At 40.3% G+C, this 15,171-nt stretch overlaps 3 protein-coding genes across 4 annotated transcripts; 1 reads left to right on the top strand and 2 right to left on the bottom strand.

Moving 5' to 3' along the window:
- Positions 1-1,223: 1,223 nt before the first annotated feature.
- Positions 1,224-5,607, bottom strand: LOC133015518 (interferon alpha-inducible protein 27-like protein 2B). Of its 2 annotated transcripts, none has more exons than XM_061082740.1 (6): positions 5,164-5,607; positions 4,988-5,011; positions 4,733-4,900; positions 2,202-2,225; positions 1,947-2,114; positions 1,224-1,494 (listed from the first exon to the last, which is right to left on the bottom strand). In XM_061082740.1, exons 1-6 carry the CDS (start codon positions 5,171-5,173, stop codon positions 1,421-1,423), a joined length of 468 nt encoding a protein of 155 aa, XP_060938723.1. In that variant the 5' UTR covers positions 5,174-5,607; the 3' UTR covers positions 1,224-1,420. The 2 variants fall into 2 exon arrangements, with proteins under 2 accessions (XP_060938723.1, XP_060938724.1); XM_061082741.1 differs by having other exon boundaries at positions 1,974-2,114.
- Positions 5,608-5,674: 67 nt separating this feature from the next.
- Positions 5,675-7,686, bottom strand: LOC133015519 (interferon alpha-inducible protein 27-like protein 2A). The gene is made up of 5 exons (XM_061082742.1): positions 7,564-7,686; positions 7,398-7,470; positions 7,225-7,254; positions 6,729-6,890; positions 5,675-5,860 (listed from the first exon to the last, which is right to left on the bottom strand). The coding sequence occupies exons 2-5, from the start codon at positions 7,411-7,413 to the stop codon at positions 5,772-5,774; spliced, it is 297 nt and encodes a 98-aa protein (XP_060938725.1). The 5' UTR covers positions 7,414-7,470; positions 7,564-7,686; the 3' UTR covers positions 5,675-5,771.
- Positions 7,687-8,770: 1,084 nt separating this feature from the next.
- LOC133015903 (galectin-8-like) lies at positions 8,771-15,003 on the top strand. The gene is made up of 8 exons (XM_061083193.1): positions 8,771-8,818; positions 10,399-10,487; positions 11,694-11,904; positions 12,003-12,122; positions 12,237-12,263; positions 13,716-13,804; positions 13,969-14,134; positions 14,429-15,003. The coding sequence occupies exons 1-8, from the start codon at positions 8,780-8,782 to the stop codon at positions 14,576-14,578; spliced, it is 891 nt and encodes a 296-aa protein (XP_060939176.1). The 5' UTR covers positions 8,771-8,779; the 3' UTR covers positions 14,579-15,003.
- Positions 15,004-15,171: the final 168 nt, after the last annotated feature.

Below are 15,171 nucleotides of genomic sequence, written 5' to 3'. Positions count from 1 at the left end.
TAACCAAGTATACTTCCTGGTCAGTTCCTGAAGAGGCGCAGCACCGATGCTAACCCAAGCGCTCTTTGGTGACGTGGTTGATTACGTTACTGTTGATCATCTGTCCATCATCGTATAAAGCCCGCCCTGACAATTTGATTGGTTTGAACCGCTTCGGTTCGGCCATAGTTTCTCCCCAACGGAGCAATGCCAGACCGAACTTCCCGACCTCAAATGTTGTGGGCGGGGCTAAGTTCGTCTGTCACCCAGGCTAGCCATCTCCACCTATAATAAAAAATAAACTTTATTTATATAACACTTTTTAAAAACAGATTTTGCAAAGTCCTTTGACAACAATATTAGAAAGGTAAATATAAACTTGATCACGTAAAAGCAATCAAATCACATGAAAGCAAGTTTATAAAAATGGGTTTTAAGAAGTGACTTAAAAGAAGTCACTGACTCTGCAAGCCTTATCTCCTCAGGCCGTTCCAAGGCTGAGGGGCCCTGATGGCAACAGCAGGGACACCTTTTGTTTGGAACAGTCAGCAGGGTTCCACCTGAGGATCTAATGCTGTGTTAAGGCACATAAGGGGGCAGTAATTCTGTGATGTAGCTTGGGCTCAGACCCTGGCCTGATTTAAAAGTGATCAGTAAAATCTTAAAATCAATTCTAAAACATACAGGGACCAATGAAGAGAAGGTGAACTGTGTGCCTGTGTCCCTGAAGAAAAGAAGGTTTTGCCCTTGAAGGTTGTGGCACCTCCAGTAAATACTTACAGTTCAGTGAGTAGAATTTAGTGACATCTAATGGTGATGTTTCAGATGCAGCTCAATACCCCTCACCTCACCCCCCTCTTCCAAACATGAGAGAGAACCAACTCAAAAGGTGTTTAGTTTGTCTAGTCTGGTGAACTGTGAAAAACTTGGCGGCCTCTGTAAAGAGGACCCTCTCCTGATGTAAATATAAAAGGCTCATTCGGGGTAAAGAAAACAATTCCTACAATTTAGATGAAACACACTGGTGAGAACATCACTAGGATCACTTTATATTCAGTTTCTGCCAGTAGATCCCTTTCACCTAGATCTTGCACACTGGACCTTTAACAAATGTATTAAAATGATTCTAAATACAATATCACAGTACATATTCATGTTTATAAATCACAACAGTGTTATGTTACACTGGTAGATAAATAGATACTTCAACTTAAAAGGACAATGAACCAGTCAACTCTTTTAAATGTGTTTTAACACGGTTGCTTTTATTTTCTGAGATGTAAGATTCAAACAATGAAACATCATGTCAGGTAACTGCAAACCAGACAACTATCCAAACATTTCAGAACATAAACATGCTGCTTCATCACTTGCTTCATTAGAGTAACAGGATAACCAATTGTTGATTATTCAGATATTATTATATTATTATTATTAATATTCATATAAGGAGGCCTAACAACAACCCCACCCCGCCGCTCGCAGCTGCAGCGCCCCCCGACAGACCAACAGCACCTACAGTGACACACACACATTGGATGATCAGTACATTTTATCAAGTTATAGAGAAAGCAATACCAATACTATCATCACACTTCAGTGTATACAGTGATATCAAATGAAATGATAATCTGGCCATCAGAACTACTACAAAGCTGTCACATATGTTTTAATGGAGATATTTGCATAAAATATATTGTAAGTATCAGACGATTGAAAATTTGAGGTAGAGAACTAGAATAAGGTAACAAAATTAACTGTCTACTGAAACCAAATATAAATACAGATTTGATCATAGATAAACGAAACAATAGAAAACATAAGCATTAGATTAACCATGTAAATTATGGTACAGCAGATGTTAAGCGGATTAGAAAAGTTGGAAACATTGCAAGAAACACTTCAAGATTTAAAAGATATCCACCCAAGGACACAGCTCAAACCATGGGAAACCATCTGCTGTTTACCTATTGATTGAAGAACAGCCACTGCACCTCCAGCTACCACTCCACCTCCGCTAGCCACTGCAGAAGCTGACATCATACTAGCAGCCAGTGAGCCTGCTGCAATTCCAGCTGAGGTGAAACCTACGAGCCCCAGAACAAGTGGGGCCGCCATCACAGTCCCCGCTGCACCTGGACAAGAACACAGCAGAGATGGAGCCTTCATCATTATTGTTGTTATTTGTTGCTATTGTTATTTCATATCTATTAATGTAGTACCTGCTCCAATTGCTGCAGCTGTCACTGAAACACACGAATAAAATGTCATCTTATTACAGCTGAACTTTACAGACTTGTATTACATACTTTTATTAATAAATTGAAACATGATGCTACATATAGGGGTTGAATTTCGAAAATAATGTTTCAGTAGTCAGAGGAAGAGTGGTACTCACAAAGTCCCATGGTTTTTTCTTTGCTCTCCTCTCTGCTGTGTTTTTCCTCTGTTGTGATCAGCCTCAAGCTGGACTGGTATTTATACGCTTCATGAACGTTTCCTCAGAAACGAAACTGTGGGACAATCTGAACACTAGGGGGCGTCTCTACTGGACTGCTTAGGAAAATGAACATGGCAGAACTAACGCTACTTAAACAAAGGAAGGACGTTTTTCACAAAAGCACCAGTGTACAATTAAAGTATAGCTTGTCTGATTGTAATGAAATAATTATTTAAACATAACTGGGCTGTATCGCTGATACTTTGGCAGATATCTGCTTTCTAAGTCATAATGCTTACATTTTTACATTTAAACAAAATGTGTTATACTTCCCCAGACGATCAAGCAAACAAGCCAACAGGGGTGAAAGCTAAACCTCCTTGTCAGAGGTAAAAAGTATCCTTAAAATCAAACAGAACTGAGAGCTGACATCTGCACATTCTCAACAATATTAGCTTGGAGGCCAGGTTTCAGATCAGGAGGAAACATCTAGAGACTCTGGACTGTTTTTGATAAAGAGTGAGTCTGAATGGAGCCTGACCTGTGCTACACAGCTGCACTGAACACATGCACTCAGTCATTTCACGCAATATCACCATGAAGCCTCTACAGTTTTATCACTTCACTGCTCATCTATGTACTTTAAAAACTGGAGCCTTTTTCTCCTTGTTTAACATCAACTTTCTTGTCAGCCTCGTACGTTGTTGGTGAATGTGGCTGTTTTTCATGAATGTGTTTTAAGATTGCAAATGAAAAATAAAGTGGCTGTTCCAGTTAGTCACATGTCCATCACCTACTTCATTTATCCTTCACCAACATTGTTACTCTCATCAACTGATTACATCCAATTAGTTCAGAACGCAGTGGCCCAGTTCATCATCAGAACCAATTCCATAAAACACATCAGCCCTGTCCTCCAACTACACTGACTCCCTAACAAACATCACACTGAGTACAGGATTCTCCTTTTTACCTGAAGGCTCTCCATAGCTTCTGCACCTCTCAGACTTTCTTCTTAAATACATACCTACCCGTCCTCTCCGATCTTCCTTTTTTTCTATGGGGTCTAGAGCCTTTAGCTGTGCAGACCCTCGTTTCTGGAATTCTCTTCATCTTTGACAATTACTTTGTCCCCAACTTCGAATTTTAAAGAGGATAAGGAGTTTGACAGATAGATGTCCTCAGATTGGGAGCCCTGACAGAGAAGACCCAGCTGCTTTTGGTCCTCAGCCGGGACTTTAGAATGGTATAAGACATGTTTAAGAGTTTAGTTGTGACTGCAGTCAGGACAAACATTTCTCTATGTCACTGAAGAAACAAAAAATTTGGCCATGAAGGTTGTGGCACCCCCAAATACATATTAACAGTTCAGTGTGTAGTATTAGTGACATCTAGTGGTGAGCTTTTATATTGCAGCTGAATACCCCTCACCTCACCATCCTCTTCCAAACATTAGAAAGAACCTGTGGCCTTCATCCGTCATAAAAACTCAAAAGGTGTTAAGTTCTGTGAAAAACATGGCAGCCTCCGTAAAGAGGACCCGCTCCTGATATAAATATAAAAGGCTCATTCGGGGGTAAAGAAAACAACAATTCCTACAATTTAGATGAAACACACTGGTGAGAACATCACTAGGATCACTTTATATTAAGTTTCGGCCAGTAGATCCCTTTCACCTAGATCTTACACACTGGACCTTTAATAAACATATTAAAGTTATTGTAATGTACACAAGTGCCTAAATACAATATTACAGTACATATTCATGTTTATAAATCACAACAGTGTTATGATACACTGGTAGGTAAATAGATACTTCAACTAAAAAGGACAATGAACAAGTGAAGTCTTTCAAATGTTTTTTAACCCGGTTGCTTTTATTTACGAAGATGTAAGATTCAAACAATGAAACATCATGTCAGGTGACTGCAAACCAGACAACTTTCCAAACATTTCAGAACATAAACATGCTGCTTCATCACTTGCTTCATCAGATTAACAGGATAACCAATTGTTGATTATTTAGAAAAAGAGGCTTGCCACGTAACCCCCAGCTGCTCCAATGCTGCCCACAGCTGCAGTTGCGACCCCCGACAGACCAACCACACCTACAGTGACACACACACATAAGAGGAACAGTACATTTTATCAAGCTACAGATAAAGCAATACCAATACTATCACAACACTACAGTGTATACAGTAATATCTTTATTCGACCTAAAGACTGCTTCAGACAGACAGACAGACAGATGGATAGTTTACACATAAAAAGGACCACAGTTCAAACCAAAATGAACCATCTACTGTTTACCTGCGGATTGAAGAACAGCCACTGCACTTCCTGCTGCCACGGCACCTCCGTTAGCCACTGCAGCAGCCGACATCATACTAGCAGCCGTGGAGCCTGCTGCCACTCCAGCTGCGGTGAAACCTGCGACCCCCAGAACAACAGGGGCCGCCATCACAGCCACTACGGCACCTGGACAAGAACACAGCAGAGATGGAGCCTTCATTATTATTGTTGTTATTTGTTGCTATTGTTATTTCATATCTATTAATGTAGTACCTGCTCCAATTGCTGCAGCTGTCACTGAAACACACAAATAAAATGTCATCTTATTACAGCTGAACTTTACAGACTTGTTACATACTTTTATTAATAAAGTGAAACATGAGGCTACATATAGGTGTGGATTTTCTAAAATAAAGTTTCAGTATAGTCAAAGAAAGAGTGATACTCACAGGGGTCCATGGCTTTTTCTCTGCTCTCCTGTCTGCTGTTTACTCTGTTGTGAGCAGTCTCCACGTCATGAAGGTTTCCTGTGAAACGAAACTGTGGGACAATCTGAACACTAGGGGGCGTCTCTACTGGACAACTGAGGAAAATCAACCTGATCCAAGTCCCTGCAGTTCCCCTCTGCCTTTCTTGAGATACACCTCTTTACTCTGGATTGATATAAAGGAGTACTTGTCTGACTTTTTTTATTATTTTATTACTTTAGTGGTGGGCATTATCTCAGTTTTCTGATGATTTTCTTATGTGTCAAAAACATCCTGAGGGTTTCTGGGCTGAACTGTCTGCATCTGTTAAAGCTGTGGCACTCCAAAGTAAAATGAAGACACACATCGGACATGAATGCACAACAATCTGTCTCTGATCTATAAATTGCTATTGACCAATTTAGCTCAGTCACACTGGGTGATTCACTGACTTACTCACTCCTTCCTGCTGGACACACAGAAACCAAATGAGTCAAGTCATGTTTTTTATTCCACATTCCAAATGTATGAATTTCTGATTTGCAACTTTATTTAAGGTGACTTTTTCAATCTTGCTTTTCCGTCGAAGATTATCTGCTGATGAGGCTCATCAGCCCTGTCACTGCTGCTCCGGTGCTGGCCACAGCTCCAGTGACAGCCCACGACAGACCAGCAGCACCTGCAGTGACATCAGTGGCTTGAGTCGCGATAGCGAGCTACAGACAAACCTTGTTATCAAGCCAGACTTGTGACACAATATTACAACACTCAGTGTCATTACATTGAACCTTCACTCTTCAGTTTGTTAAAGGGATAGTTTACTCTAAAATGAATATTCACAACCACTATACCGATGGAGGGGTGGGTGAAGTGTTTGAGTCCACACAACTTTTGGAGTTTCAGGGATCAACAGTGTTCCAGCCAAATTCAATACAATTGAAGTAAATGGTGATCAATTGATGATGAGTGAATTTTCATTTTTGGGGGAAATATCCCTTTAAACTAGTGCCGTGCTCATTCTGAACCTGCCCGTTCGTAATGTTCTGTTCTCCTGGCCTCTGTTACATCACTATGTCACTATTTATTGTTTGTGTGCTGGACGTTGAGTGCCAGACATTTTTAACAAACAGTCTTTGGTGCAAAGTTAGAAAACTGTATCCTATACCTGGTTTATCTACAACTAATATTTACAGTCAATGTTTTTCAAATTAAACAGAATTCTTAATTATTGTTTGTGTGAGGCTCATATATATTAACTATTTTGTCATACATTGCATGTTGGCTGTTTCAAAGGTCTCTTAGCATCTTCTTCCATGTCCTCCATGTGTAAGGCTCCACTTTTTCATCCTGAGATTTTTGTATTCTAAATAAAAAATTTTCATTTTTGCACCCGTCACATGTTAGAAACATCATCAACCCCCTCAAGTTATTGTGATTATATTATTAAATACTGCAATAATAATCCATGTAAGATTACTAATCTTCACTCTTGTACAGGACTTCATGTTTTTCAGAGAGACATCACCTTTAAAACCATCCTAAAATACCTGCTGATTGCAGAACAGCCACCAGACTGCCTGCGGCCACTCCTCCACCGCCTGCGACTGCAGCAGACGACATCATGGTGGCAGCCGTGGAGCCTGCAGCTATTCCAGCTGAGGTGAAGCCTATGGCTCCCAGAGTCACAGGAACCAGGATCACAGCACCTGCTGCTCATGGACATGATTACGGAGAATGTGCTGATTGATTCAATGGCTAATCGATTCATTGCACAGTAAAGTGTGTTAAAGGGTTAGTGAATCTCTTTTTGGACTCATCCTCTGTCTTAATTCTGTTTTAGTTAATTATTATAAACAGATGTTTTTCCTGAGTTTTTGAATCAAATTTTTGTTTTATTTATTTTTTAAAGAAATAGTTTTTACTGCTTTCACATGTTATTGGGTTACATGTTATGCATGAATTGTGCTATATTAATAAAGTGCATTATGATGATATTATATATTATATTAGCAGCAGTAGAGAAGTATTGTTACAGAGTCTTACCTGCTCCTGCTATCATGGCGGCCATTTTCCCTGAAACACACCATTAAAGTAATATTAACACTCCCAGCTCCTCTGGCTGAACCACAGACATCTGATGTGGTTACTGTCATCATTACATTTCGGATTTAAAGGAAAATGTAGAAATCCAAGTGTCGGTTTAATAAGACACTCACCGACCAGCCCAATCATGTTATTGTTGTTGTTGTGTTTCCTGGTCGTGGGTGTGTAGTGTGTTGTGAAGCTGGGCTGAGATACAGAGGAGGGACACAGTCATGTACAGCCAATGGCCCCAGTCTGTAATTTATCGCAGAGAAAAGTCAAGTGAACAGCAGCACAGACCTGGTAGCGGTTCCTGGTGATGTCTCCTCCGTGTCGAGACTTCGAAGCGTGTGTCTGTCGAGTGACTCGACTTTTTGTGAAGCAGATATCGAGGCTTGTGTTGATGACGTATGTGCCACAATGCCCCCCCCCCATTTTGTGAACTTGGGACTTTATATTGCGTTTGTTTGCACAAAAAAAGTTACTGCCTGAAACCCAGCACTGTGGAAAAGTTGTAATTTTTAAATACAAATTTATAAAATGTTATATACATTTTACGTGTTATTTGTTGTCCCTAGTCACACAAGCACATTCACATCACAACCCTCTGCCCAATTGGTTTCCACTTTGCTTTTTGACCGCGCCATTGTATCATAAAGACAGACACCATATTAATAAATTCATCATTTATTTATTGGCGTCACAAACATCATTCATTCATTTATTCAATTCAAAGCGTTCTACACCAAAGCCATGGTGTCATTAGAATCAATCTGCCTGTTTTACATTTAATGTCCACTTGATGGCGCAGTGGAGCAAATTAAGCACCATGAAGCTTCGGCCCATGAGTGAACCAATTATTATTGTTATTGCATGTCTATTAATGTCTTACCTGCTCCAACTGCTGCTCTTGACACTGAAAGACAACAATAAAATTGCATCTTATTAGAGCGAAGCTTTACAGACTTGTATTACATGCTTTTATTCATCAAGTGGAACATGATGCTACATATAGCTGTTGATTTTTTTAAAAGAATGTTTCAGTATAGTCAGAGGAAGAGTGGTATTGGCGTCACACACATCATTCATTCATTTATTCAATTCAAAGCGTCCCACACCAAAGCCATGGTGACATTAGAATCAATCTGCATGTTTTACATTTATTGTCCACTTGATGGCGCAGTGGAGCAAATGAAGCACCATGACGCTTCAGCCCATGTTTGAAACAATTGGATGGAAAGCTTCAATGCTTCATGAAGCTTCATATCGCCATCACTAGTCGTTCCTGTTGCAGCCCCTATGGTTGCAGCACAGACCTCTAGGTTTCGGTTTCCGGGCACGATCACGCGGTAGGTGTTGCGCACGCGCACATGGAAGGTGTGGGATCGGCCTGTGATGCTGACAGGATGCCCAGTGCCACCACCATCGCCCCTGTGTAGCAGCGGAGCGCCGCAGACCCCCCCCGCCTGTCGTCCCCCGGCCCAGCTGCATGTTGTAGGCCGACACACGGAGCTCCATGTCTGTGGCGAATGCGAAACACACGGTCCTGAATCCGGTAAGAGGCTTATTCTCTTCATCATCTTCATCTTCATCAGCATCAGCAGCAGCAGCAGCAGCAGCTCTCTGGTGCCTTCATGCAAGCTACAGACCCCCCCCCACCCGCCCCTCCTGTACCCCACAGTGCAGATAAACACTGTATTCAAGTTGCATTGATGTCAGCATGCGTGCAGAGACGAGTTGCACGGGTCTGTGTTCACCGCGGTCAAGCCAGCCGACACAGAAATTCTACTGCGCGCATATACTGACATTTATGGTAAACGCATCCAAAGCGTTTTTTCAAAATAAACTGTTGACATGGAGCATATACAAAATTAACAATTGAAAAGGAAATGGATTGGATTATATTCACAAGAAGTGTATATCGTCTCACGTGTCATTTTTATGAATAGCATTTTGACTATCAATTTAGAGATTTTACAAAATAAGAGTCACACATTTTTAGCTTCAAGTAGCTAATTTCTACTACTGTAAAAACACTTTGATCAATAATTCCAGAGAGAGACTGATATGCCTGTGTTCAGGACCTCTCATATTATCAATGTACTGAATATCAAACATTTTTACTGTATAGATAAAGAGATTAATCAAACATTTTCAAAGTGGAATAGTTTTTTTATAGAAATTTGAAATATCCCGAAATTAACTGATTTGATTGTACACATTTTGGACTTTACTTTAATAAATCTCTTAAACTATACAGTAAATATGTTTGATATTCGGTATGTAGGTAGTCAGAGAGGTCCTGAACACAGGCACATCAGTCTCTCTCTGAACTTATTGAGCAACGTGTTTTTATAGAACTTTTAAATATCCAGAAATGAACTGATTTGATTGTACACATGTTGGATTTTAGTTTGAAAAATCTCCAAATCTATACAGTGAAAATGTTTGATATTCAGTATGTAGGTAGTCAGAGAGGTCCTGAACACAGGCATGTCAGTCTCTCTCTGAACTTTTTGAGCAAAGTATTTTGATAGAACTTTGAAATATCCAGAAATGATCTATTCCACAGTGAAAATGTTGGACTTTACTTTGAAAAATGTCTTAGTCTTTACAGTAAATATGTTTGATAATTAGTATGTAGGTAGTCAGAGAGGTCCTGAACACAGTCGTATCAGTCTCTCTCTGAACTTATTGAGCAAAGTGTTTTTACAGTACTTGAAACATCCAGAAATTAACTGATTTGATTGTACACATGTTGGACTTTTATTGTCAAATGCTATTCATAAAAATGACACAGGTAAGACAATATATACTTCTTGTGAATTTAATTCACGAGATTATTTTTAAATTATGCATTCTTTTTAGGCTCCATGTCAACAGTTTATTTAAAAAAAACGGACGTAGGCCCACATGTGTTCTTCCTCAAGTACTCCGTTGTCATCCCCTTTCTGGGCGGTTTGATGCGTTTACCATAAGTGTCAGTATATGAGTGCAGTATAATTTCTGTGTCGGCTGATTTGACCACAGAGATTCGAGTGTAGGCTGGCTTGACCGCAGTCTGTGTTCAGTTGTTAAGTTGTTGTCAGTGCAGGTGTCCACTGCTCCTCACCTCTGCTCCCCCCCACACCTCAGGTGATCCCATATACAGGGCCCGTACCCGGAGGCCTGCACCCTGGGGAGATCATCATCATCCAGGGCAGCGTGCCCCCAGATGCTGACCGGTGAGTCTGACTCAAACCAGAGGATGAGCTGAAGACGTACAGACATGTGTCTTATTGGTAAAGCCTCAGCATTTCATATTTACTATGAATCAGGAAAAACTTCAACAGGCTGTGGAACACTCACAGCCTGAATCAATGACAGCACAGATATCTAATATGAGAAAGTCTCATTGTGAAAATATATGTATTTATTAGGGATCGGCAAAAATTATTTCAAGATTAAAAAAAATAGTAATATCAGCAGCTATCAACAATTATCATATTAAATGCCTTAGTAGTATTTTCTTTTGAGTTTAAAGACATATTTTAACTCCTGAGTGAAGGTTGTGGTTTTAAACTCTTCTTTATGAACGGACAATAAAGAACACTGATGTTTACCACCTTGATAATCTGATGCATACATCACATAACAATACCAAATGGACAAATTGTGCAAAAACTACTTCATTCAAAATTTCCATTCCAATGATCGGAAGAATGTTTGCATTGCATAATGTCACTGAACAGTCAACACACTGAACTGGAATTTATTTGCAATAAACATTAACACTTCTAATAAAACGTATACAGTAGAATGTGGAAAAAAATCTAAATTGTTGCAACATGACTAGAGAAAAACAGAGGAAAAGGGACTGAGGTATTACCCGCTGTCCAAAAGGTAGAAATACTTCAACACCCAGAATGCACCTGGCCACTCAGGCCTCTCCCGTTAATCTTGATCTACACTGTTTACAAAATGCTATTTTGTAAATAAACTATTGATACCAGGGGCGGGACTATCGATTGTCAGCTGATCAATATTTCTGTCCAGCTCTAGTCTTTGGGAACATATAATTTATATGAAACATTTATTTCGGTGGATACAGCGGGTCACTAGCTGACATCATGTGTTTATGAACAATTAAATTGTCATTAAGTTACAAAATTATAAGCTTCCTCCATCAAACATATGGCTATAAATATTTCATAATGATAAAAATTACTAGATGAGCCTGGATTCATTTTAGCTCAGCTTTGACTCAGTGGAACTTTTAAGTTCCTCAAATCCTGATTTTGCTCCATTAGACTTAACTAATCCAAAGTCTTACTACTACTTTGTGATAATTGCAGGTCAACAAATGATGAAAACCCTGTAACACACAGTAAAGCTGAGATCTTTCAGCGCCTGGCCTTTAATCCAGCGTTGGTTGTGGGCCATGTCTGCAGGTTTCAGATCGACCTGTCGAGCGGCTGCAGCACCAAGCCGCGCTCTGACGTCGCCCTCCACTTCAGCCCGTGCTTCACAGGCCCCCCCAGGGTGGTATGCAACTCCCTGCTGCAGGAGACCTGGGGCGAGGAGGAGACCCTGCATCAGCTGCCCTTCAAACGCGGAGCCCCCTTCGAGACCATCATCCTGGTGCATGACAACGTCTTTAAGGTCGGTGATCCCACGATGCTCCCTACAAACAACACAAGCACAGTGAGTCAATTAATGGAAAAACAAAATGGTTCTAAAGTATCTGTCTTTGCCCATAGGTGGCAGTAAATGGTACTCACCTGCTGAGCTACAAGCACAGAATCCCACTGAACAGGGTCGACACATTTTCTATTTCGGGGAAAGTCATGGTGTACGCTGTTGGCTACATCCCAAACTCAGTAAGTACATTTCCCTTGTTTTCATATTGTTACCCTCACAAGGTAGTGAGTTATGTGCTTCTTTCATAGAATCGTCTTGTTTATTCATTTCTAAATGTGTCTTTCCCCCCCCAGGCGATATATTCAGAATCAGGTGACTTGGTGAGTTTTTTCCTTTTTGCGTCATCTTCATAAAACCCCTGTGCATGAATGTGCCCAGTGTCTTGTGATGCTGCTAAAAGTGGATCACACTTTGTGAAGTATCCCTTTGTGCTCTGTTGACTGTTCATGTCGCGCAGACCTTTTAAGGACAGCTCTGGTTTTTCGACAGCTTGTGTCTCATTTTAGTGATGACACTGTTGATGTGTCTCAGATCTGGGAACATGGCTGCAGTCAAGTCTATTTGGGCAACAGACCTTCAGGAAGTTGTTAATAAAGTGTTGGAGACGATGCTGCGGTCCCAGATCGTGCCAGATGGAGTCATGTCCAGAGCTGTGAACATACATTTTTGCCTAAGCATCAGGAAATAGTTTTGAATAATAGGTCCCATGTAATCTGCACTGTACACAGAATACCAAAACCTACAGCTGATCATGATGTTAACACTGAAGGGTTTTCCTCACATGCATTTATACTTACATACTGAATATACTCACAATATGTCAATTCATACAGGCGTGTAAAATACATTCATACATAGAAACGTGGTTTTGTATCATGTCCACTTCTTTCTTCACCTGAATATAAAAGCTCCACCAGATGACAGCTGCAAATGAACCGTGACATCACTTCTCACTATGTTTCAATGTTGGTCCATATTACTCTCATCAATCAAACACAATACAATCAAATACCAAAGACAAATGATCCTGAAATCTAGATTAAACTAGAGTGGCACTCAGCGTGTACGTGCCTTTGCCAGTTCCCTTATTCAAATCTACAGTAAATTTCTCACACTCATAAATATCAGTTCCCTAAATATATTGTTTCATCAGGATCCATGAGTTATCATCTGAAAAATCAATGAAAACACTGTGAAACAAAGTCAAATAAACATTTCTTGGATCTACTGCCCGATTCAGATCTCTACCATAATGTAATAGGTTCTTCCTGGACTATTAATGTTCTGATCATATCCTTCCTCCAGATTTTTTCTTGATTCTTCCTGTAGTTTTTACGAAATCTTGCTTAAAATACTAACAAACAAGAAAACCAACAACTCACTTTAAAATATACAAAAAAATATATTCAAAAATAAAATATAACCTCCTTAACTGAGGTAAAGTGTTTAGTTAAGGGCTCAGAGTTGCGAGTGTTGATGAATGAATTAGAGGATTGACAGAGAGATAATGTGTTGACAATTAAGCAGCCATTTTTAATACATCATTCAAATAATTTTTTTGTAAGCGACATTTGTCGGGTTCAGCTTCATAAATGTGATGATTTGCGGCTTCGCTTTGCGATGCAGGATGTGATAATCTTAGTGTCTTGGATTATTGCCCGAACAAATAATACTTTGGATTGTGGGAAAAAGCTCAGTCTTAATAGATCAAGTGATTAATGGAGAAAATAATTGTATTAAAACGTTTATCAGCAGTTATGGTGTTATTTCAGAGCCTCCCTTACAAAGGCAGTATTCTGAAAGGCCTGAGCCCAGGGCAGCACATCACAATCAAAGGACAGGTCAGCATGTATCCTCACAGGTAAAGTGACACATTTACGTTCACATGTTAAAATAAGTGTATTTATCAATCACTGATTGATTTGGTCTGTTCATGTACTGTTGCACAGGTCTCTGTGATAATCGCTTGGCCTGAAACATTTCCTTTGTGAACACTATTTACCTCTTGTCCACGTTTCCCTCCAGTTTCACCGTGAACCTCAGCAACAGCAGGACGGAGAACATCGCCTTCCACTTGAACCCTCGCATGAAGTCGGTTGTGTTCATCAGGAACTCGTACCTGAGTGAGACGTGGGGTCAGGAGGAGCGGGAGCTGCCCTTCTTTCCCTTCTCACCGGGGGAGTACTTCGAGGTAGGAGCCAATGAACCACTTCACTCTACTTTGAAAAGGGTTTGCTGGATGTGGATATCACTTTAGGTTAATAATGTCACATTATCATATTGATGCCTTTACCTGTACCCGGATCAGGGGTGCTTCCAAGATAATTTTTTCACTTTCCTAAATGTTGTGATTCTCAGAGAATAATTCATGGATCTTGATGGAAAAAAGCAGGCATGTTTAGGGGACTGATATTTATGAGTATGTGCAATTTGCCATTGAAGTTGTGTACAGATCCATGAGCATACAGTGTTTTATTTTTTTCAGATTCTCATCCTCTGTCAGTCCCATCAGTTCAAGCTGGCAGTGAACGGCTCGCACTTGTTCGAGTTCAGACATCGGGTACAGGACCTGAGCAGCATCGACCAGCTGGAGATCATGGGAGATCTGGAGCTCACTGATGTTAAACTGTGGTGACTCGGGACTCCACAGCGACACAGACACCAGCGTTACCGACACCGTCGAGTCTTGGTGTTCGACGGTTAAGTAGCTCAGCCACAATGACGGTGGATGCTAAAAACATCAAAAATACTGAGCTGACTTCTGGATCGACTTCCCCCCCAAAAAATAAGCTAACAAAAAAAAAGCACAGCGATATATTAAACTAGTTCAACCATTGACAAAAAGATCCATCTATCCAGCTCAGAGGACCGATGCATGAGCGAGGGCTGTGTCGGAGAATCAGGGCTGTGAGCCACCATGACCGTTTACAGTGTTTACAGAGTTTGGGTTGCCTTGGTTCATATCTTCTACTGTCTCCAGTTTCTCTCTGCTGTGATACGCCATTAGTGCACTGTATAATTAAAACAGCAAGCATTTCAATGTTAATATTATGAAGTAGTAAGGAGTATTAGGATAGATTTTTTTTTTGAGATTTTGAGAATCGTGTTATAGTACGAAAATAAGGTTGCGATTTAATGAGAAAAAGTCATAACAGTACAAGCATATAGAAAAAAGGTTTTAGGAAATCAGCAGCAAGGAGGACCCGTGGTCTTCAGAGTTCAACTCCG

Source organism: Limanda limanda, chromosome 12 (genome assembly GCF_963576545.1).
Source record: "Limanda limanda chromosome 12, fLimLim1.1, whole genome shotgun sequence".
Taxonomy (NCBI): Eukaryota; Metazoa; Chordata; class Actinopteri; order Pleuronectiformes; family Pleuronectidae; genus Limanda; species Limanda limanda.
Note: the sequence above shows the minus strand (reverse complement) of the source record. Positions and strands in the feature narration are given on the sequence as shown.

Coding starts and splice junctions, on each gene's coding strand:
- LOC133015518 (XM_061082740.1), bottom strand. Junction 2,226..4,732: donor GGCTGTTCTTCAATCCGCAG/GTAAACAGTAGA, acceptor CGTGTGTTTCAG/TGACAGCTGCAGCAATTGGA. Junction 2,115..2,201: donor AGCTGCAGCAATTGGAGCAG/GTACTACATTAA, acceptor GTTCTTGTCCAG/GTGCAGCGGGGACTGTGATG.
- LOC133015519 (XM_061082742.1), bottom strand. Junction 6,891..7,224: donor CGCCATGATAGCAGGAGCAG/GTAAGACTCTGT, acceptor GTCCATGAGCAG/CAGGTGCTGTGATCCTGGTT. Junction 5,861..6,728: donor GGCTGTTCTGCAATCAGCAG/GTATTTTAGGAT, acceptor ATGTCACTGCAG/GTGCTGCTGGTCTGTCGTGG.
- LOC133015903 (XM_061083193.1), top strand. CDS start 8,780: ATGTCTGTGGCGAATGCGAAACACACGGTCCTGAATCCG. Junction 11,905..12,002: donor TGCATGACAACGTCTTTAAG/GTCGGTGATCCC, acceptor CTTTGCCCATAG/GTGGCAGTAAATGGTACTCA. Junction 12,123..12,236: donor TTGGCTACATCCCAAACTCA/GTAAGTACATTT, acceptor TTCCCCCCCCAG/GCGATATATTCAGAATCAGG.